This window comes from Oncorhynchus gorbuscha, linkage group LG02, assembly GCF_021184085.1.
Source record: "Oncorhynchus gorbuscha isolate QuinsamMale2020 ecotype Even-year linkage group LG02, OgorEven_v1.0, whole genome shotgun sequence".
Classification (NCBI taxonomy): domain Eukaryota; kingdom Metazoa; phylum Chordata; class Actinopteri; order Salmoniformes; family Salmonidae; genus Oncorhynchus; species Oncorhynchus gorbuscha.
Window position 1 is genome coordinate 81,228,380 of NC_060174.1, and position 21,274 is coordinate 81,249,653.

Consider the following 21,274-nt stretch of genomic DNA (forward strand, 5'->3'; position numbering starts at 1 on the left):
CTAGACCAAGCTTTTGCTTTAGCTGTGACATGCAACCAATTCTCACATATGCTCCTAAATATTTTGCTGTGCTACCTGGAATTATTAGTCTTACTAGACATCAGGTCCTATGATCGAGGGATACTCTAACCACGGTAATGTACACAATTGAGTGGGCCTAGGCCCCCAGCAGTGCAGACATTGAACTAAAATCCTACTTCTGAATCAATACACATTTATTTGAAGGCTGGTATTCATATACCCATGTATAGTAAATCAGACTTAGCTTAGTGAAAATGTTTATTGATGTGCATTTTACATAGACTTTGTTCAGACTGAAGAAAAATAACCATTAAGATAGGAATCGCTGGGAGGCTTTGCGGAGAGAGGAAGTTCCATACTTGCGGATCAAGGCCACTGCTTCATTCTTTGGGTGATCAGGAACAAGATCGGAACTCTTGTTCAAATAGAGCAGAACTAAGCAGCACTCCAGAACATCTGGGTATGGATATTTCTGAAATAAAATAAAATATTTTAAAGGCAATAGCAACAGGAAAAATTCAGTAAAAAAGTATGAGGGTGTCTTACTTTGACATGTTCTGGGATGTCAGCCAACTCTTTGTGGTGCTCAGAAACCATGGCAATCAAGCAGGGTAGAGATTCAGTGTCAGCTCTGAAAAACAATCATAAGTAACAAGTTATTGCAGTTGTCTTGATAGTCTAAACAGCAACTAATGTCCAAAGACACAATGAGAAAAAATATGCTGTACCCTTGTCCTGCATCAGTGGACTCTTGGCTGTCTGTTGGAGTGGAGCCCTGGGCCGAGGTGGGCTTTTCAGTCTGTCCCTCCCCATGGCTGGCTTTAGTCTCCTGGGTTTGGCTGTGCTGGTGCACCATGGAGGCCAGTCTCTGCTGGATCTTTGCTATAGCCCTCTGTGTGGCCTGGCAGGTTGCGTGGGGCTCAGACAGCAGCACCTGGCAAGCGTTCACACACACTCCCATCTTCACGTCTCCATTCTGAGCGCTCACACACCATCCCATCCCATCTCCATTTGGAGTGTCAGTAATGTGGCCATCTAATCCATTGATGTGGTTCTCGCTGGCTGAGTGCAGTCCATTAGTCATGTCTCTCTGAGCTCCTGCTGTGTTAGTGCTGAGGCTCCACCACATGTGGTAGAGGTCCTGGTAACACACAAACGCCTGCAGGCTCCGAGCTGCAGCCAAGGCCTTCTCATCCGAGGGGTCCACCATGTTTTTGTGTTCTGAGATGGAGTCGATACCTGGCAGAGAAAGAGTAGAATTAATGAGAATTTCACATTGGTTTAAAGGATGCATTTATTTCATACATTTGAAAGACGAGGACCATACAGTGTTAGTGTCCACACTTCCAGTGATATTGAGTAGTGTAGGCACAGATTGCCCTGTTGTCACCAGGCTGTGCACATTTTAAACAAAAAATGCACCTGCAGTTAAAGGGTTGGGCCTTTTTTCCTGGAATGAACTAATTCACACAGATTAAAAGTATAACAGTACATTTTATCAAACGTGAGGCCTCTTGTGAATGTTATTGATAATCAACTAGGCTTATCATTGTTTAGCAGTTTTACCATTCTTGTTATCAACACAATTTTGCTGAGATGGGCTAGTACTTTCCAGTAAATGCCATTACAGTAAATCCATAACTTTCTTTTCAGTTCTCTCTCAGACATGGGAAATAAGAGCATATGGTTAAGACATGGGTATAAATAAAAGTATTGCCAACCTCCTATAGTCAGAGACTCAGACATTTCTCTGTGTTCTCCTGTTGATGATAGACTTACAACTCATTTCACTTCACTGCCTCAACTTGCACAAGCAGTACAGGAGGACAGGCATGCAGTGGCCAGAACTGGCTTTGAAACAGAAGCCATTGCCAGAAGCTGCAAAGAAATAAGGGACCGATATGACCAACATGAAGATGGGCTGTATTACCTGAACACAGTAAGTGGGATAATATACCAGACCTTCAGTGATATGACCACCACTGGCAGCTGGACACTTGTGGCAAGCATGCACGAGGACAACATTTACGGGAAGTGCGAGGTAGGCAACCGCTGGTCCAGCCAGCAGGGTAGGCAACCGCTGGTCCAGCCAGCAGGGCAGCAACCCTAGGGTTTGGCCGTCATTGTAAATAAGAATGTTAACGGACCTTCTTAGTTAAATAAAAACAAACCGCCCAGACGGAGAGGGGAACTGGGCCACTTTTGGAACACCAGAGGGCGCAAGCGCCAACAACTTCCAAGAGCCCTGGGTATATTATGACACCATGGCTGAGGACATGTCAGTGAAGCAGGTCCCTAACAACTCCTATGGAACACTGGAACCTGGCCTCCATCCTGCTCTACCACACAGACACTTCCTCACAGACACTTCCTCACCCTTCAAAAGGGAAACCAACTCTTCAAGTGTTACCCGGTGATATACAATGTAGGGTTTTGCAACAGAGGACCAGTCATTCTTATTTACAACCACAGACACACCAGAGACTTTTATGGACCCAAGCCAAGAAATTAGTTTAAGCCTGGCGTCATCACATTCAGAACGATCAATAATGAACGAGCAGCCATGGCCATCTGCTCTGGGATTAAACCAACTGGCTGCAACTCTGAACACTACGGTATTGGGGGAGGTGGACACTTCCCTGGGGCCGCTCCTATACTAGGATGTCCATTGACTGGGATGTCCATGGACACGGCACAGGCTGGAGAGCATCTAAGGAGATCTCTGAAGCTGCCATGCCTCTTCCACCATTAAATCCATATTAAACATGTTATCAATGCATTATATTATAGTAAAACAATGTTTAACTCACTAACCATTCTGTGCCACCAACTGTATAAGATTGGTTTATGGATTTTGTATAAGACTGAAGAGAATGGCTGTTGTATGAAAAAAAAAAACCTGTTAACATTATATGTATTGGACATTGCTCTATGGTAGCATTTCTAAATTGAAGGTACTTGTACAAATACAGTATATGTGCAAAAAATAATCCATTGTATACATTTTTATTCTTATGCGTCAGTGTGTAATCCTTGCCATGGATAATAAAGATGGGTAAACTAAGATGTTGAGTCACCTTGAGGAAACAGCAGCCTACAGGTCTCTGACATCAGCAAGAAGTGACCCGCCTCATTCCCTCTGGCCACGCCCTGCAACAGCTCCTCTAGGGCCGCCCCCCAGTCACCTAGCAACCAGCTCACTGCACCCAGGGTCAGGTCAAGGGACAGCTGGATCAGAAGCTGGAGGGGGACAAGAGCATTTACAGTGGGTTCAGATGAAAACACAGGCAGAGGCACCACTGTCTACAGAGTAGATCTTCTCCTAAATGTCTACAAACTTACATTTTCATATTAAGATCAGTCAATATCTCTCCATCCCATCAACAGAATAATTTCACCCCAGCCCAGCCTTTGTCCACTGATGACCTACCTGTTTCATAGGAACGTTAGGTGTTGTCTGAGGATTCTCTATAGCCTTCAGTTGTTGGTGAAGAGCTTTGAGTATCTCTGGGTTGCTGGGGGAGACAGCAAACTCTCTCTCCCACACAGCCTTCAGGGTAGCCAGGAAGCCATCTTGATTCTTACAGGGAGCAGACCAGGGATGGATGGAGGAACAGGTCCAAGTCACTATGTCGGTCCCTGTTAGACTCACAGTGAGCAGCTCAATAGTGCAGTAATGTAACCGGTGGGCCTATAGCAGAGGGGGACAGTATAGATAAAGCATGAAAATCAACATGCAACTCTTATCTGACCATCATCTATAGCTAATCAATGGGACTATATAGAGCATCTTCATCTATAAGCATCGGCCAGTTCAGGGCAACTTACCAATAGGCTCTCATGTGTGCTGAGGAGTTGCTGTACTCCCAGCCAATCCTGAGAGGACGCCAGGTCTTTGGCACATCTCAGGGAGAGTGAATAGGACAGGTCGCTTTCGCCAGCGATCCTCGCCAGACTGGCGGCCGTCTTCAGTGAGACGGGGTCGTTTTTCTTGGCGATGACTTTGGCTGCGTCGAAGCTGGAGTCCACGGCGAGATAACTGAGTGATAAATACACAGCGAGTTCCTTTAGCATCAAGTTGGCTATTTCGAGGAACCACATTTTACTCTACCTGCATTGCACAGTGCACTTTTACACCAAGACGCAGTTTTATTAATGAAAATAGGTAAAGGTTAGTCTTAATAACCATTTAGCAGCAGTAGACAAGTGGCCGTCTTTCTCCAGCACGGCTGCCCAGGTGGTGTAGAGCTTCTTGAGCACAGGGTCATCTGGCTGCAGCCTAGCCTTGGCCAGGGCTATGGCCTCCCTGAGAAAGCACAAACATTTCACTCACAGCTTAGAGATTACAATGATCACTCCCATTGATAGGTCAGTCACAGGTAGCACAATCTAAAATCCTACCACTTAGAAGATACTCTAATGGATCCTCCTACAACACTAACTTTGTTATTCTTTATTTCATCATTTATGTGTAAAATAAACAGACAAACGTGTGTGTGTGTGTCTGCTGAATGACCTGTAGAGCTGGTGGGACTTGAGGAGGTCGATGGCCTCGTAGACCTTGTTGATGGAGAGAAGATGGGAGGCAGCCTTGAGGAACTGCTCCTGAAGACACAGCTGCTTCACATAGACCTCCACGGTCTTCAGCCACACCTGGTAACCAGCTGAGAGGGTTTCACAAGTGTTATTACACACCTGCATGCATCCATACATACAGCACCTCACCATGTCAAAGAGCAAGAGAACAAAAAAATTATACTAATCAAAAACGAACTAAATTGACTAGTTGGTTGTTGAATCAACTTAATATTCTAAATATGCATTCTAAAATTGAATAAATATTAAAGAAATAAAAACATTTTACAATTCAAATGAGTGCCATTTACCCATAGGTGCAACTGAGAGCAGGTGATCACTCAGCTCTCCTTTCTCAGTGGCCACCTGCAGAGCTCCAGCGATGTCACCTTTCCATAGTCTCAGGTACACCGCAGACTCATAGTGACCTGCCTCCACATGGCCCTCCTCTACAGGATTCAAAGGCACACCACAACATAAGAAGAATGGAAGTGATTTGTCAGTCACCTTTTATCCGCGCACACACACACACACACACACACACACACACACACACACACACACACACACACACACACACACACACACACACACAGTGCAGTTGGAAAGTATTCAGTCCCTTTCACTTTATCAACATTTTGTTACGTTACAGCCGTATTATAAAATGGATTAAAGAAATTTACATCTACACACAACACACCCCATAATGACAAAGCGGAAACAGGTTTAGAAATGTAACATTTATTACGAAAACAACCCCACAGAAATAACTTATTTACATAAATATTCAGACCCTTTACTCAGTACTTTGTTGAAGCACCTTTGGCAGCGATTACAGCCTTCAGTGTTCTTGGGTATGACGCTACAAGCTTTGTACACCTGTATTTGGGGATCCCATTTTTCTCTGCAGATCCTGGGTTGCGTCACTGCACAGCTATTTTCAGGTCTCTCCAGAGATGCTCACTTGGGTTCAAGTCTTGGCTCTGGCTGGGCCACTGAAGGACATTTAGAGACTTGTCTCGAAGCAACTCATGCATCGTCTTGGCTGTGTTTATTTATTTATTTTATTTAACCAGGTAGGCTAGTTGAGAACAAGTTCTCATTTACAACTGTGACCTGGCCAAAATAAAGCAAAGCAGTTCGAAACATACAACAACACAGAGTTACACATGGAATAAACAAACATACAGTCAATTATACAGTAGAAAAAGTCTATCTACAGTGTGTGCAAATGAGGTAAGATAAGGGAGTTAAGGCAATAACTAGGCCATGGTGGCGAAGTAATTACAATATACAAATTAAACACTGGCGGGATAGATGTGCAGAAGATGAATGTGCAAGTAGAGATACTGGGATGCAAAGGAGCAAGATGTATAAATAACTGTATTGAGGTGAGGTAGTTGGATGGGATATTTACAGATGGGCTATGTATCGATGCAGTGACCTGTGAGCTGCTCTGACAGCTGGTGCTTAAAGCTAGTGAGGGAGAGATGAGTCTCCAGCTTCAGTGATTTTTGCAGTTCGTTCCAGTCATTGGCAGCAGAGAACTGGAAGGAAAGGCAGCCAAATGAGGAATTGGCTTTGGGGGTGACCAGTGAGATATACCTGCTGGAGCGCATGCTAAGAGTGGGTGCTGCTATGGTGACCAGTGAGCTGAGATAGGGCGGAGCTTTACCTAGCAAAGACTTGTAGATGACATGGAACAAATGGGTTTGGCGACGAGTTTGAAGCGAGGGCCAGCCAACGAGTGTACTGGTTGCAGTGGTGGGTAGTATATGTGACTTTGGTGACTAAACGGATGGCACTGTGATAGACTGCATCCAATTTGTTGAGTAGACTGTTGGGAGGCTATTTTGTAAATTACGTTGCCGAAGTCGAGTATCGGTAGGGTGGTCCGTTTTTACAAGAGTATGTTTGGCAGCATGAGTGAAGGATGCTTTGTTGCGAAATAGGAAGCTGATTCTAGATTTAACTTTGGATTGGGGATGCTTAATGTGAGTCTGGAATGAGAGTTAACAGTCTAGCCAGACACCTAGGTATTTGTAGTTGTCAGAACCGTCCAGAGTAGTGATGCTGGATGGAGGGGCGGACAGGTGCAGGCAGCGAACAGTCGAAGAGCATGCACTTAGTTTTACTTGCGTTTAAGAGCAGTTGGAGGCCACGGAAGGAGAGTTGTATGGCATTGAAGCTCGTCTGTAGGTTAGTTAACACAGTGTACAAAGAAGGGCCAGAAGTATACAGAATGTTGTCGTCTGCGTAGAGGTGGATCAGAGAATCACCAGCAGCAAGAGCGACATCATTCATGTATACAGAGAAGAGAGTCGGCACGAGAATTGAACCCTCCCCCATAGAGACTGCCAGAGGTCCAGACAACAGGCCCTCCGATTTGACACACTGAACTCTGAGATGTAGTTAGTGAACCAGGCGAGGCAGTAATTTGAGAAACCAAGGCTGTTGAGTCTGCCGATAAGAATGTGGTGATTGACAGAGTCGAAAGCCTTGGCCAGGTCGATGAATACGGCTGCACAGTAATGTCTCTTATCGATGGCGGTTATGATATCGTTTAGGACCTTGAGCGTGGCTGAGGTGCACCCATGACCAGCTCTGAAAACAGATTGCATAGAGGAGATGGTACGGTGGGATTCGAAATGGTCGGTGATCTGTTTGTTAACTTTTGCAGCTCTTTCAGAACATCAGCTATCTGGACTTGGGTGAAGGAGAAATGGGGAGGCTTGGGCGAGTTGCTGTGGGGGGTTGCAGGGCAGTTGACTGGGGTAGGGGTAGCTAGGTGGAAAGCATGGCCAGCCATAGAAAAATGATTATTGAAATGTTCAACTATAGTGGATTATCGGTGATGACAATGTTTCCTAGCCTCAGTGTGCTTAGGGTCGTTGTCCTGTTGGTGGAAGATGAATCTTCACCCCAGTCTGACGTCCTGAGTGCTTCATCAAGGATCTCTCTGTACTTTACTCTGTTCATCTTTGCCTTGGTCCTGACTAGTATCCTTGTCCCTGAGGCTGAAACACATCCACATAGCATGATGGTTCCATCACCATGCTTCATCGTAGGGATGGTGCCAGGTTTCCTCCAGATATGACGCTTGGCATTCAGGTCAAAGAGTTCAATGTTGGTTTCAACAGACCAGATAATCTTGTTACTCAATGTCTGAGTTTCTTCAGGTGCCTTTTGGCAAACTCCAAGCAGGCTGTCATGTGCCTTCCGTCTGGCTACTCTACCATAAAGGACTGATTGGTGAAGTGCTGCAGAGATGGTTGTCCTTCTGGAATGTTCCCCTTTCTCCACAGAGGAACTCTGGACCTCTATCAGAGTGACGATCGGGTTCTTGGTCACCTGCCTGACCAAGGCCCTTCTCCCCTGATTGCTTAGTTTGGCCAGACAGTCAGCTCTAGGAAGAGTCATGGTGTTTCCAAACTTCTTCCATTTAAGAATGATGGAGGGCACTGTGTCCTTGGGGACCTTCAACGCTGCAGATATTATTTGGTACCCTACCCCAGGTCTGTGCCTCGACACAATCCTATCTTGGAGCTCTACCGACAATTCCTTCGACCTGATGGCTTGGTTTTTACTCTGACATGTACCGTCAACTGTGGGACGTTATACAGACGGGTGTAACGTAACAAAATGTTGAAGGGAAGGGGTCTGAATATTTTCCGAATGCACTGTATATACAGTAAGGGTTGTAGACACCCTTTCAAATGAGGGGAAATGGCCAGTTCATCCTCACCAGTTGTCCACATACTTTATGGTCATGTAGTGTGTGTGTAATAATACATATATACACACACACACACACACACACACACACACACACACACACACACACACACACACACACACACACACACACACACACACACACACACACACACACACACAGTCATAAATTTGGACACCTACTCATTCAAGGGTTTTTCTTTATGTTTTACTATGTTCTACATTGTAGAATAATAGTGAACACATCGAAACTATGAAATAACACATATGGAATCAGGTATTAACCCCCCCCCCAAAAAAAAGTGTTAAAATCTAAATATATTTAGATTTAAAAGGATTCTTCAAAGAAGCCACCCTTTGCCTTGACAGCAATGGACACTCTTGGCATTCTCTTAATCAAATTCATGAGGTAGCCACCTGGAATGCATTTCAATTAACAGGTGTGCCTTATTAAAAGTTAATTTGTGAAATGTATGTCCTTCTTAATGCGTTTGAGCCAATCAGTTTTGTTGTGACAAGGTAGGGATGGTATACAGAACATAGCCCTATGTAGTAAAAGACCATGTCCACAGTATGGCAATAACAGCTCAAATAAGCAAAGAGAAATGACAGTCCATCATTACTTCAAGACATGAAGGTCAGTCACTGCGGAACACTTCAAGAATTTTGTAAGTTTCAAGTGCAGTCGCAAAAACCATCAGGCGCTATGATAAAACAGGCTCTCATGAGGACTGCCACAGGAATAAAAGACCCAGAGTTACCACTGCTGCAGACATTACCAGCCTAAGAAATTGCAGCCCAAATAAATTCTTCAGAGTTCAAGTTACCTTCACATCAACTGTTCAGAGGAAACTGCGTGAATCAGGCCTTCATGATCGATCACTGCAAAGAAACCACTACAAAAGGACACCAATAAGAAGAAGAGATTTGCTTGGGCCAAGAAACACGAGAAATGGAAATTAGACCGGTGGATATCTGTCCTTTGGTCTGATGAGTCTTTGTGAGACGCAGAGTAGGTGAACAAATGATATCCACATGTGTGGTTCCAAACGTGAAGCATGGAAGTGGAGGTGTGATGGTGTGCTTTGCTTTTGGGATTTATTTATTTCGAATTCAAGGCACACAACCAGCATGGCTACCACAGCATTCTGCAGCGATATGCCATCGCATCTGGTTTGCGATTAGTGGAACTATCACTTGTTTTTCAACAGGACAAAGATCAAACACTCCCCCAGGCTGTGTAAGGGCTATTTGACCAATAAGGAGAGTTATGGAGTGCTGCATCAGATGACCTGGCCTCCAGTCACCCACCTCAACCCAATTGAGATGGTTTGGGATGAGTTGGAATGCAGAGCGAAGGAAAAGCAGCCAACAAGTGCTCAGCATGTGGGAACTCCTTCAAGACTGTTGGAAAAGCATTCAAGGTGAAGCTGGTTGAGAGAATGCCAAGAGTGTGCAAAGCTGTCATCAATGCAAAGGGTGTCTAATTCGAAGATTCTAAAATACATTTTGATTAGTAAAAAGTAAAAAAAAAAAAAAAAAAGTTGGTTACTTCATGTTATTTCATAGTTTTGATATCTTCATTCTTATTGTACAATGTAGAATATAGTAAAAATACAGAAAAACCCTGGAATGAGTAGGTGTCCAAACTTTTGACTGGTACTGTATATACACACACATTCACATAGAGAAAGCATTATAACACATGTATATGTATTATGAAAGTGTTATAATAAGTGCTATTAAATTGTTTAAAAATTATGTAATCGTTATGAACGTGTAATAACAATCATATAATACAACACAAGATAGTGTACTCACCCTCCTCTTGGAACATCCTATAGAGGGCATCTCTGTCTGCGAACAGACCCAGTTGGATGTGATCTCCCAGGCCTGGGACACAGTGGGCTGGAGAGGCTGAGGACAGACAGGGATGGACAAAGACAGGGATGGACAAAGACAGAGTCAAATGCTGCTCTATGGAGGACAGAAAAAAAATGACCACTTATCTTTCTGGATCATATCTCATGAATCTTATGATGCAGACTTAAATAAAGACAAATCCTGGTGCTTTTTTTATGCCGGCGCCTACACATGAAAATGTAGTCAGGAAACAATAGTTGAGTACTTGTTCATTGTTTTGGTCAGGGTTCCCCAACGGAGGTTTATTTGGCCCCCTAAGTTCTGAACAAAAAAACAGACTAAAAACATCAGGAAATCAGCGCCAAGTGATTTTAATTTAAGAAATCAGTTCATATATATATATATATCTAGATATATCTATGCATAATAGAGAGACACGTGATCGTATACAAATGTAAGTGAGGTTTGAAATGATTACCTTTTAGTCAAAAATAACTGTTTGGGATTCTTGCAGTCAATTTGCAGTCTACCACCTACGTGATCGTATACAAATGTAAGTGAGGTTTGAAATGATTACCTTTTAGTCAAAAATAACTGTTTGGGATTCTTGCAGTCAATTTGCAGTCTACCACCTATTTGTAATTATGTTCTGGGCCCCCCGACCCCCAAATAAAACGTCCCACAGTTGAATCTAGCTGATGATCCCTGATATAGGTCCTCAAAAGGTGTAGCTACAGGGCTACATGTCTAATCTTGTAGTATAATCCAGATAAGGATGGATTGAGTCTCACCCTCAGAGTGCCTGACTGTTGCCAGGTTGAGACAGTCCTGCTGGAGGTCTTCTCTGGGGCGGTGGTCCATGGAGGTACTGAGGGGCAGCATGGAGCGAGGTTTCCTCTTCTTCAGAGTCACCTCTGGAGGAAAGACAGACCGCAAGGGGGGTTGGAGTGGATGGAGACGGATACTTACACTTGTCTTTTAATAAAGGGCCCCATGTTTTTCTTGGTTAGTTCACGTGGTTAGGAAAAACTCTGTGCCCTATGAACAATTTTCTTAGTGTAATTTGATAGGATTCCATACAGTACCTGTTTTCTCCACTTTTTTAATTTCTTTCTTTACAGTAAGTAATGATTTCCCTCCATTTTGCACTTTCTCCATCACAGGTCTGTCCATCTGATTACTGGATGAAGAGACTAAAATAAAAAGAGTAGTATGTGTGAGCTGTATGACATTGTCATTATTTAAGGATTGCATATGGCAGATGTAATTGAAGGAGATGACTGGATTGAGACAGACTGAATGTAATAGTAGATTGGATATAACTGCAGTGCTACCTGTCACTGAGGAGATGCTAGTGGTCTCGCTCCCCTCCTCCTCCTCCTCGTTGTCAGATGGTCTTTCTCCTGGTGCCGGGGACGCCCCTCCTTTATTCCCCTCTCCAATTAGAGACAAGCTCTCCTCCGCCTTTGCTCCTCCTTTCCCAGTTGCCTTTTTCTTCTTCTTGGCCTTTAACTTGGCCTTAACTTGGTCAAGTGTCTTTTTCGCTAAGAAGAGAAATACATTTTTACCTTTGTATTATCATTAGAACAATCTACAATTCATTGCACTCTAAATGTTATGGATCTTTACAATCAAATATATGAAAATGATCAAATGTTGACCATTTACACAACCAGCAACATTCTAAAAAGCAACGTTGTGAATAAAACTAGAAAAAAAACATGTTTTGTTACTTTTGGGGGGCTTGGTGAATTCCTGCTTGGACACAGCCCACTCCTGCACAGTGAAGTCATCTGCTCCCGTCCAGACCAGGTCCGGGTCCACAGGAGACCACTGGACACAGAGCAGCCGGCCCCTGTGACCCCTGTAGTTGCACAGTCCCTCCTCCTTCTGCACATCCCACACCTGGGGACCATATAGATTTAATTTGCTATAAATGGCACAGGTACAGCCAACTAGCACTAGCCAACGCTACCTAGAAACAACAAAAAAGAAACGATACATGGAGTCCATGTATCGGTTTAATAAAATCGATCAAAATAATATTGCGACATGCAACTATATCATTTTCCCCCCCATCACTATATAGAACCACATGGAAGAAAACAGTAGGCACTAGTAAAAGGTGTAACGGCTGGGTCCGTGTAGCTGTCGTTAGGTAAATAACACATTGGGACGGACCTGTGCTGTACCATCGTAACAGACGGTGACCAGTCTCCCGTCGTGGTGGGGGCTCCAGGCCAGGCCAGTGATCTTGGCTGTGTGACCCGCCAGGCTCCGATACGCCTCGGTCATCACAACGGGAATCTCTGGAGGAGTCTCTGAACAAAGACAAAGAAAAACAGTGACCACTTCAAAATACTGTGAAATTAACCAGAAATGGCTAACTCCTGCATAGCATCTTCCAAGGCCATTAGTTATCATAGCTACCGTTCACAATGGAGACCTCCGCTGGCCTACTGCTGTCTCTACATCCCATATTACCCTCACTGCATCATACCTTGAGATATGCACACTTGTCTTTCACACAGATCAGACAACATATCAATAGAATATTTAAGTTAAACACTCAGATCTCAAAATAAGATTCAGCTCTTAGAATACAACCCTGGGGAACTCTCTTCACCTATGACAGTGCGGAGGTCATGGACATAGACCAAGGCGTTGCTGGACCCAGAGGCCAGGAGGTACTGCAGCTCAGGCAGGGAACTGTGGTCATGGTGCCAGCGCAGCACGTTGATGATCTTATGGTGCTGCTGGATGGTACACAGCAGCTTGAGAGTCGGAGCCTGGTATACCTCTACAGACCTGAAAGAGACAAAGCCAGGAAATATAGTTAGCCCCATATCATTTCAAGCACTTTGTGACCTACTGTAAATGGATACATAAATAAAATCTAGCACATTACAGTAAATGCATCATTACAGCTGTAGTCTTATTTTAGATAGGCACTCAATCATTCTAGACGACAGTTGGTTCCAGGCAATTCTCCAGGCCTATATACACAGTTTAAGGGAATGAGAGGACTCACCCGTCCTCATTGCCGATGGCCACAACTTTACCATCTGGTTTCCAGCTGAGATCTGTGTGGGGTGACAGCTTGTGCTGCAGAAAATAGAACATGACCTTCAAAACCTATTCAAATTACCAACATTATATTCAATTGCACATCGCCACATGCAGTGATTGGGTAAAATACTTAAGGAATTAAGTAGAGGATTTTGCTGAAAAGGAAATGCATAAATGTAAATAGCCCTTCCATCTCACCTTGATGCTGTTGGTGTCCTTGATGACCCTGTCAATGTCTGTGGCCTCTCCCGCCAGTTTCCAGGGGTCATGCTGTAGGATGATGCCCTCTCCAGCACAGCTATACAGGCTGTAGGACAGACGGTCTCCTGTTCCACCTGGATGACATGCTGACTGTTATACACTGTTCCAGCACCCCCTTGTCTTGCTTATTCACACACAATCATACTCATCCAGCGTACATTATGGTATATTATCTGATGGTTGCAGATTCTGACAACACTAATCAGTTATTGATAACCCTCAAGACGTCACATCTCAATCTCAATGTCCACATGACATTATGGAGCCTTTCCAGCAGAAAGTGTCTAAAAAAATTAACAGGTCTTTGTTGGTTTAGAAACCATCAGCAGATCTTTCTCACAGGAGCAATTATGTTTACTGCTTCAAAAGACTGAATGACTGATACGGTAATCAAAATGTCATCTGCCGGCAGCTGGTAAAATGTACTTTCCACCATCTTCATTTCCCAATGAATGGCTCAGGGAGAGAGAATTGTTTTTGCAACTCATTGAATTATGGAGTATATTAAAAAAGTGTCAAGAGATGCATGCTTTCTGCTGACTCATGGCTTTGGCACAACGTCCACTCAGAGAAGTTGCTGGGTCAGAGGGTGCTCAGCATACAGTACACACACACTTACACTTATTAAGAGCTTACCAAATGACAGAGGAGGGACTGGGGGTCCCCAGGCTAATGTGTACACAGTCTTTTTGTGATAAGTGCTGGATACCTGAGGGGGCCTGGAAACAACACAATAAAGACCTTTCATTATCGTCATAACAGACATGAAATGTCATTATCTTGGTGAGAAGTGTTGATAATCACTAACAGTATGGATTTGATTAAACCGCCAACATACAGTATCTCAGATACTAGAGTTAAGAGAAAGTTGTAGATGAAGAGTTTTACTTGTTAGAGAAAGCATCGTAAATGCCAACTTTGCCGTCATCGGTTCCAAAAGCTAAGGATCCTTCTTTTGTTGGATGCCAGGACAACTGTAATGAACAAAGAATTGTCAAACACACACACGCTAGCCATATTCAGTTTTACCATAAACCATTAGTCAATAACTGATATCAACATGCCCTAAGAGTCTCTTACCGCTGTGACTTTGGACTTGATGCCCTGCCAGAAGGTCTTGGTGTCGTACTTGTTCTGGATTGAGAGGGTGCTCCACACGCGGATCATGCCGTCTCCCACCCCCAGGGCCAAGCAGCCCGTACCCACAGGAGAGAAGGCCAGGGTGTACACAAACCCCCCCAGGGTGGGAAGGGTCCAGCAGCAGTCCAACGACGACAGATCCCAGCATTTTATCTGGAATAATGATAAGAAGCAAATTTGTGAGAAATTCTGTAATCACTCTCGGCACATATGCACGCTAAGTACTGCTCATAAACCGCATGTTTGATTGACCACTTATAGGAACCAATTACACACCATACTCAAAGTGTCACTGTTGTCAATAGACAGTCAGTAAATTGCTTGCTAAAGCTACATCGAGAGGGTTTAACTCTCATCTCACCTCTCTGTCCATTGAGGTGCTGAGCAGGAGCTCTCTGTTGTCCTGAACACATACTGAGCTCATGTTGAACACGATCCTGCTGTGGTTCTGGCCCTCTGAGGATGCTCCTAACAGACTCCACTTCTGCTTGCCTCCCTTGGTGAGGTCCCACAAGATCAGCTCACCCCTTCACATACAGGGGGATGTTAGTACAGTCTGGACAAAACGAATGCTCAAAATAATTAAGTATTAGCGAGTTGCCGCCTAAAACACATTTATCACAATTAACTATACCATCCTCAATTATGTTTTTATAGTTCATACCCAAAGCAGCTTGATACGACTTGCGTTGGCTTCCCCTTAGGCCAGTGCACAGTGAGCCAGAGTCTCTCCTTGACCGCAGGATCCACCCCTGTCCCTCTTCTCTTCAGGAACGGTAGCTTCATGGTCATCACACCTGACAGAGAGAGACATAATCATCTTTAACTCCAAGAGATGGGACCCTCTTAAAGAGCATACTGCACAAACTCTCAATAGTAGTATGATATGCAGCTAAAGCTATGGAGGATGCAGGTTGTTAACTCAGTTAGGATATCGTCTCACCTTTGCCCTTCAGCGTGCTCCAGATTCTTATGGTCTGGTCCTTGCTCCCAGATGCAAGATAACACCCCTTTTCTTTGCCCTCGGTCATCCCATTGGTCGTTTCTGAAAATATAATTTTAATTATACGTAACAAATTAAAGTGATTCACATAAAATAATAAAACAGTAATAACAAAAACAGAAAGACAAGAGAAAGGACAATGAAAAAGAAAAGCTAATTAAACTCATACATTAAAAGACACTGAAATCCTGATCTCCTCTGGCAGACCATTCCAAAGTCTAGGGGCACTAAAGGGCAAAAGCTCCCTCTGTTTTCAACCTAGACTTTGAAATAGTCTGCCAGAGATGATCAGGATTCCAGTGTCTTTTAATGTATGAGTGCCTTGTCAACAGTGCCTTGCCAGAGGATCTCTGGCTGCTTCCTGATTCGTAGGGAGATAAAAGATCCGATATAGGATGAGGCTAAACCAAGCCTTAAACATGTAGTACAATTTTCTATTATTTTCTAAGAGAAGCTAAAATAGGTGTGATATGGTAATGGCTACACTTCCTAGTGCTTCTTAAAAGCCAAGCTGCATTTTGAACTTACTATAGACAGAGTGATTTCTGACTGAGTTACAGTAATATAGGTGTGAGGAAATAAAAGCATGTATAACTTTCTCCAGATCAGTGACAAATAAAATACTTGACTTTAACTATATTTCTTAGATGAGCAGGACTGGACAACCTTCTTCACGAGGTTTAGGTCAGGGGGGGGAAAAAAGACACCAAGGTTTCTGGCCTTAGGCATACATTGGTGGACAAAGGGGTAAAACGTATCTTAAAAACATTGATGACTAAAAATAGATAGTTCTCTCATCATGCCACTTGTCACTGACTGAATACATTTAGGATGGCTCGGCACAGCATCTTTCATAATACACCACCTGTGTTGTCGTCTACTCTGCTGTAAAGCACCTCCTCATTGGGTAGTGGAGCCCAGGCCAGGGCGTGGATCTCGTCGTCATGGCCACGGAGACGATGCACCACCTCACCTTTCTTACTGATGTCAATCAGCACAATCATGCCATCTTTGTACCTAAGAGAGATTAAGATACATAATCACATGTAATGTTTTCCTGGGAAGTAATTTGTCACTGGTATTTGCTGTTCGTGATGCATATCGATGGATGCTGTGAAATGTACTAGGGCTGACCGCAATTATTTAACAGGTCTATAGGCTGTTGGTCAATCTAGAATTTTTTTTATTTTTTTAATTTTTTTAATTACTTCAACCTAGATTTTTGTTGTTGTTGTCGAGCAGTAGAAAATATAAATATATATGAGTTTTTAATGGCACACGAGAAACCCATCTTATTGACACCCATCTCAGTGATCTAATCCATTGCGGAGGCTGTGGGATAGGACAGTCCAAGAAGGGGAATGTGGCTGCACAAGGCACATCTCTCTCCAGAATGCACTTTCCAAACCATTGTGCACATGCATTGTTTCATAACTTCATTGTGTGAACTGTTTGCGTTTGATTGTTAGTGTACATCAATTCCCCATTACATATATTGCCAGTAGTATATTTACCATTAATTCCTAATCTACAATGTTTGTTTGGTTACTGTAATGTCTGTTAATGCATTAAATATATTATTACTCCAGTATTTTACTGTTCTCATTGTCAGAGTGGACACATTGTTTGCAGAGTGCACAACCTATGCTACACAAGAAACACATTTTGGTTAATTTAATTCCATTCATGAGTTTTGTAAATTTAGTCAGTCTTTTGTTTGGAGCGCTCCTGTCAATGTTGAGTAAGGACGCACACCTGATAACGCTTTGAAGTAGGCCTATAGGCTACCTGGCCGTTGCAAAAATGTAGGAATATAAATGTGCCCATTTGTGGATCTAAACATATTTCTGATTGCAAGGAGCTTCAGGCCGGAACCAAGTTAATAGTTGATACAATATTTGAAGTTCGTTGCAGACATGCCATGCCAATGTGACTTATAGGATATTTATATTTAAACTCGAGATATTTTCTACCTGCAGGCTGGAATGTTTTTATTTGTTAGCTTTATAGGCTATTTTTTACATAGTTGGCAATGGCAATAGGAGTTACTTTTTGGGTTTGTATAATATTCATCGAATTTTGATTAACCACATGAGAATGATGTTGAAATACCGAAGACGTTATTATAAATTCAATGAAACTGTTCCACGAAAATATGCATAAGAAAACCATAACTGGCACACAGATCGATAGAAATTGTAAGATAAATTGGCATTCCACATGAGAAATTTTGCAGACTCCTTGTGTAGCCTATTGCCCAGCAACTTCAGGAGAGTAACGACAGAATTTGGGAAAGCCAGTAGGAGGATGGTCGGGACATGTTACATTTTCTTCTTCTTCTGTTTATCTTGATCTCTAGCTCCCCTTTGAGTAATTTGTGTCTTATTTCATCAAACAGTGAGCTTAAAGCATCAGACAGCTCATTGCATATATTGTTTATTTTATTAAAACACATAGGGTGTATATTTACATGGAAAAATACACGTTTTGAGCAGACGACTTTCGGTCGACCAAGATTTTTTTTAGTCGTGGACAGCCCTAAAATGTACACTTCTCAGCATAAGCAATTATTGTGCATGCATGCACCACTAGAAGTTAAATATCATACCCCACAGCAACATAGTGCCAGTTGTGAGGGGAGCAGGACAGGCAGAAGATATTCCTTGGTTCGGGGAAGAAGCTTTGAGATTCACCAGTGTTGTACTGGTAGCAGACCACAATGCCCTTCTCATCCCCTGACACCACAAGGTTCTTTTCCCCAGGGGACCAGTGGAGGGCTGTGATGGTGTTCTGTACACATAATAGACTTAGATACATTTTCTCATAGAAAAAGTTTTTCAAAGTATTGTATCTTAAACCTGGTAGAGAGAGACAAGATGGAATCAACACTATTCAAAAAGGTCTCAGAGTGGAACTTACCTGGTGAGTTTTGTGCTCCTTTACCAGGACCTTCTCATTTGTGTCCCAGAATTTAACAGTCCCATCATCTGAAGTACTGGCACAATTATGGCTTTGTCCGGCATGCTGGCAGAATGAGAAGCCAGACACTCTCTCTCTGTGGCCAACCAGTTCACCTGAAAGCAAGACAAATTAGAATTAGCCATGTTTATTTAATACATGTCCACTGACTGACTTCTAGAACACACAATGGCTAACATAAGAATAATAGGGTACTTACCAACAACTGTAGAGGATGATGCTGTAACGTCAACCAAATATATGGTGTTTTTAGCTCCAAACGCCAATATACCCTTGTCATTCGTGTCACTGCATCGCGAAGAGTACCAGTTTGGAGAGGCTGGAAGAAGTCTCTCGTGCATTGTGAAAGAAGTAATCGACATTCAGAATCTAAATTGATATACAGTAAATCAAAATCTATTCACATCACTGGGGAATAAAGAACGATTCAAAAGCACATGTCTTATTCAAGTGGAGCGTTCATGCTGCATCATAAACAGAACGAAAGCCGTATGATTGACCCAATTGTCGTAAAGAGTACGGAACCAGAGAAGGGTTAAACTATGTCAGTATGCTTGCCTTTTTTCCCATCGCATTTGATAAATACATGTAGTCTTATCAGCTCATATTTTTATATTATGCATTTTAATAATTTACTGTATATGAAGATTTTAACAATGATAAAACGAAACAAGAACACTACAATATGAAGATAGGCTAAACGCGAGCTGTGTTCGAATACTTATATTAACTGCACTTACCATACTATTTGCGACGTATTTGAGTATGTAGTATGCTTATTGGTTATATCATGGATATTGTACTAAATACGCCAACATTCGAAATATTCAAGCAGTGCACACTATGTACGTGCTTTTAGGGCCACAATGCTAATTCTTTAGAGAAGGGCGAGACTTCACAACGGTTTCAGATTTCAAAAAAATTGTGGAAAATATGCAGCCGAAGTCCGACGATATCGGATACAATTTCATTGCTGACAATTGTGACAACTGTTAAAGAAAGGTTGAGCATTGTAATAAAGCATTGACTTTTCAAATATATTACGTTGGCTGACGTGTTAGCTACGCTATCCTTACGAACCGCAGCATATCATTAAAGCAGTACTATTGTTGTCTCTACCTTCTTGCCCATTGTGCTGTTGTCTGTGCCCAACAATGTTTGTACCCTGTTTTGTGTTGCTACCGTGTTATGTTGTCGTTTTAGGTCCGTCTTGTCGTGATGTTTGTATTGTCCTATATTTTAATTTAAAACATTTTAAATCCCAGCAGGAGGCATTTGTCTTTTGGTAGGCCGTCATTGTAAGTAAGAATTTGTTCTCAACTGACTTGCCTAGTTAAATAAAAAGTAAAACTTGGGGCTCCCGAATGATGTTAGCTAGTACCAAAACATCGAACTTGCCAGTATATTAACTATGTCACTCTTAGCTAAGAGTTATAGTCTTTGTGCGTTCGCGATTGTCATTGTTAATTCGAGAGCGCAGAATAACTGATTAATTTACGAACACTCAACACCAGCTGAATATGGCCAGTGTCACCTGTTGTATTCGGCACGTGACAAATATCATTTGAAATATGGTAGAGGAAGCCCACTGGCCTAAAGTGGGAGAAGATGGAAAGCGATAGATTTGGGCCGACATTCTGGAAATGTTCTCATCATTAAACATTTGATTCCAATACAGTTTGTTGTTTCCAGAGTGGACTACGTTTTGAAGACTTGACCCTTTGCAAACACTCCCCTATGAAATATGCAAATGAATGCTAGAACGCACCAGTGGGATTTCGCTAGCTCTTGCTTGGCTCTGCCCACCTCCTTGCTTGTTCTGCCCACTATGACTAATTTGTTCCCATTGGAAAAGTATTTGGTTTTAGCCTATCTTCATACTGTATATCTTCATACTGTTAGTTGCGTAAATTCGAATCTGGTATCAGGATAAATATAAATCAAATGTATTTATATAGCCCTTCGTACATCAGCTGATATCTCAAAGTGCTGTACAGAAACCCAGCCTAAAACCCCAAACAGCAAGCAATGCAGGTGTAGAAGCTGTGAGTCACCGATTTTATACTATGATTTTATACTATGTATTTTTTATTAGCTAAGTAATAAATGGCAAATGCAACTTTCGTATATACGGGCTCACTGTAATGCTACGCAGGGCAGAAGAGAAAACTGACAAGTTGTATGTAAAACAGTCTTTCTTTTTCTTTTCTCTCCAAAACTCTTGAACGTGCCGTCCTTGGCCAGCTCTCCCGCTATCTCTCTCTGAATGACCTTCTTGATCCAAATCAGTCAGGTTTCAAGACTAGTCATTCAACTGAGACTGCTCTTCTCTGTATCACGGAGGCGCTCTGCACTGCTAAAGCTAACTCTCTCTCCTCTGCTCTCATCCTTCTAGACCTATCGGCTGCCTTCGATACTGTGAACCATCAGATCCTCCTCTCCACCCTCTCCGAGTTGGGCATCTCCGGCGCGGCCCACGCTTGGATTGCGTCCTACCTGACAGGTCGCTCCTACCAGGTGGCGTGGCGAGAATCTGTCTCCTCACCACGCGCTCTCACCACTGGTGTCCCCCAGGGCTCTGTTCTAGGCCCTCTCCTGTTCTCGCTATACACCAAGTCACTTGGCTCT

At 42.9% G+C, this 21,274-nt stretch overlaps 1 protein-coding gene across 2 annotated transcripts; it reads right to left on the reverse strand.

Annotated features, from left to right (window-relative positions):
* Positions 1-266: 266 nt before the first annotated feature.
* gemin5 (gem (nuclear organelle) associated protein 5) lies at positions 267-20,155 on the reverse strand. 2 transcript variants are annotated; one of them, XM_046323630.1, is made up of 29 exons: positions 19,387-20,155; positions 18,846-19,015; positions 18,587-18,741; positions 18,276-18,457; positions 16,533-16,684; positions 15,608-15,709; positions 15,329-15,461; positions 15,026-15,191; positions 14,605-14,817; positions 14,413-14,498; positions 14,161-14,243; positions 13,462-13,598; positions 13,226-13,299; positions 12,821-13,002; positions 12,376-12,515; positions 11,928-12,099; positions 11,529-11,738; positions 11,280-11,387; positions 10,986-11,108; positions 10,153-10,248; positions 4,908-5,045; positions 4,538-4,685; positions 4,208-4,327; positions 3,850-4,060; positions 3,452-3,712; positions 3,099-3,261; positions 750-1,260; positions 568-652; positions 267-493 (listed from the first exon to the last, which is right to left on the reverse strand). In XM_046323630.1, exons 2-29 carry the CDS (start codon positions 19,006-19,008, stop codon positions 332-334), a joined length of 4,476 nt encoding a protein of 1,491 aa, XP_046179586.1. In that variant the 5' UTR covers positions 19,009-19,015; positions 19,387-20,155; the 3' UTR covers positions 267-331. The 2 variants fall into 2 exon arrangements, with proteins under 2 accessions (XP_046179586.1, XP_046179578.1); XM_046323622.1 differs by lacking the exon at positions 19,387-20,155 and having other exon boundaries at positions 18,846-19,366.
* Between the last annotated feature and the right edge of the window lie 1,119 nt (positions 20,156-21,274).

Excerpts from the sequence above, each read along its gene's own strand:
- gemin5 (XM_046323630.1), bottom strand. The coding sequence starts at position 19,008 with ATGTCGATTACTTCTTTCACAATGCACGAGAGACTTCTTCCAGCCTCT. Across the intron at positions 4,061-4,207 it reads TTGTCTACTGCTGCTAAATG|TTATCTCGCCGTGGACTCCA; the intron begins GTTATTAAGACT and ends TTTATCACTCAG. Across the intron at positions 653-749 it reads TCCACTGATGCAGGACAAGG|AGCTGACACTGAATCTCTAC; the intron begins GTACAGCATATT and ends ATTGTTTTTCAG.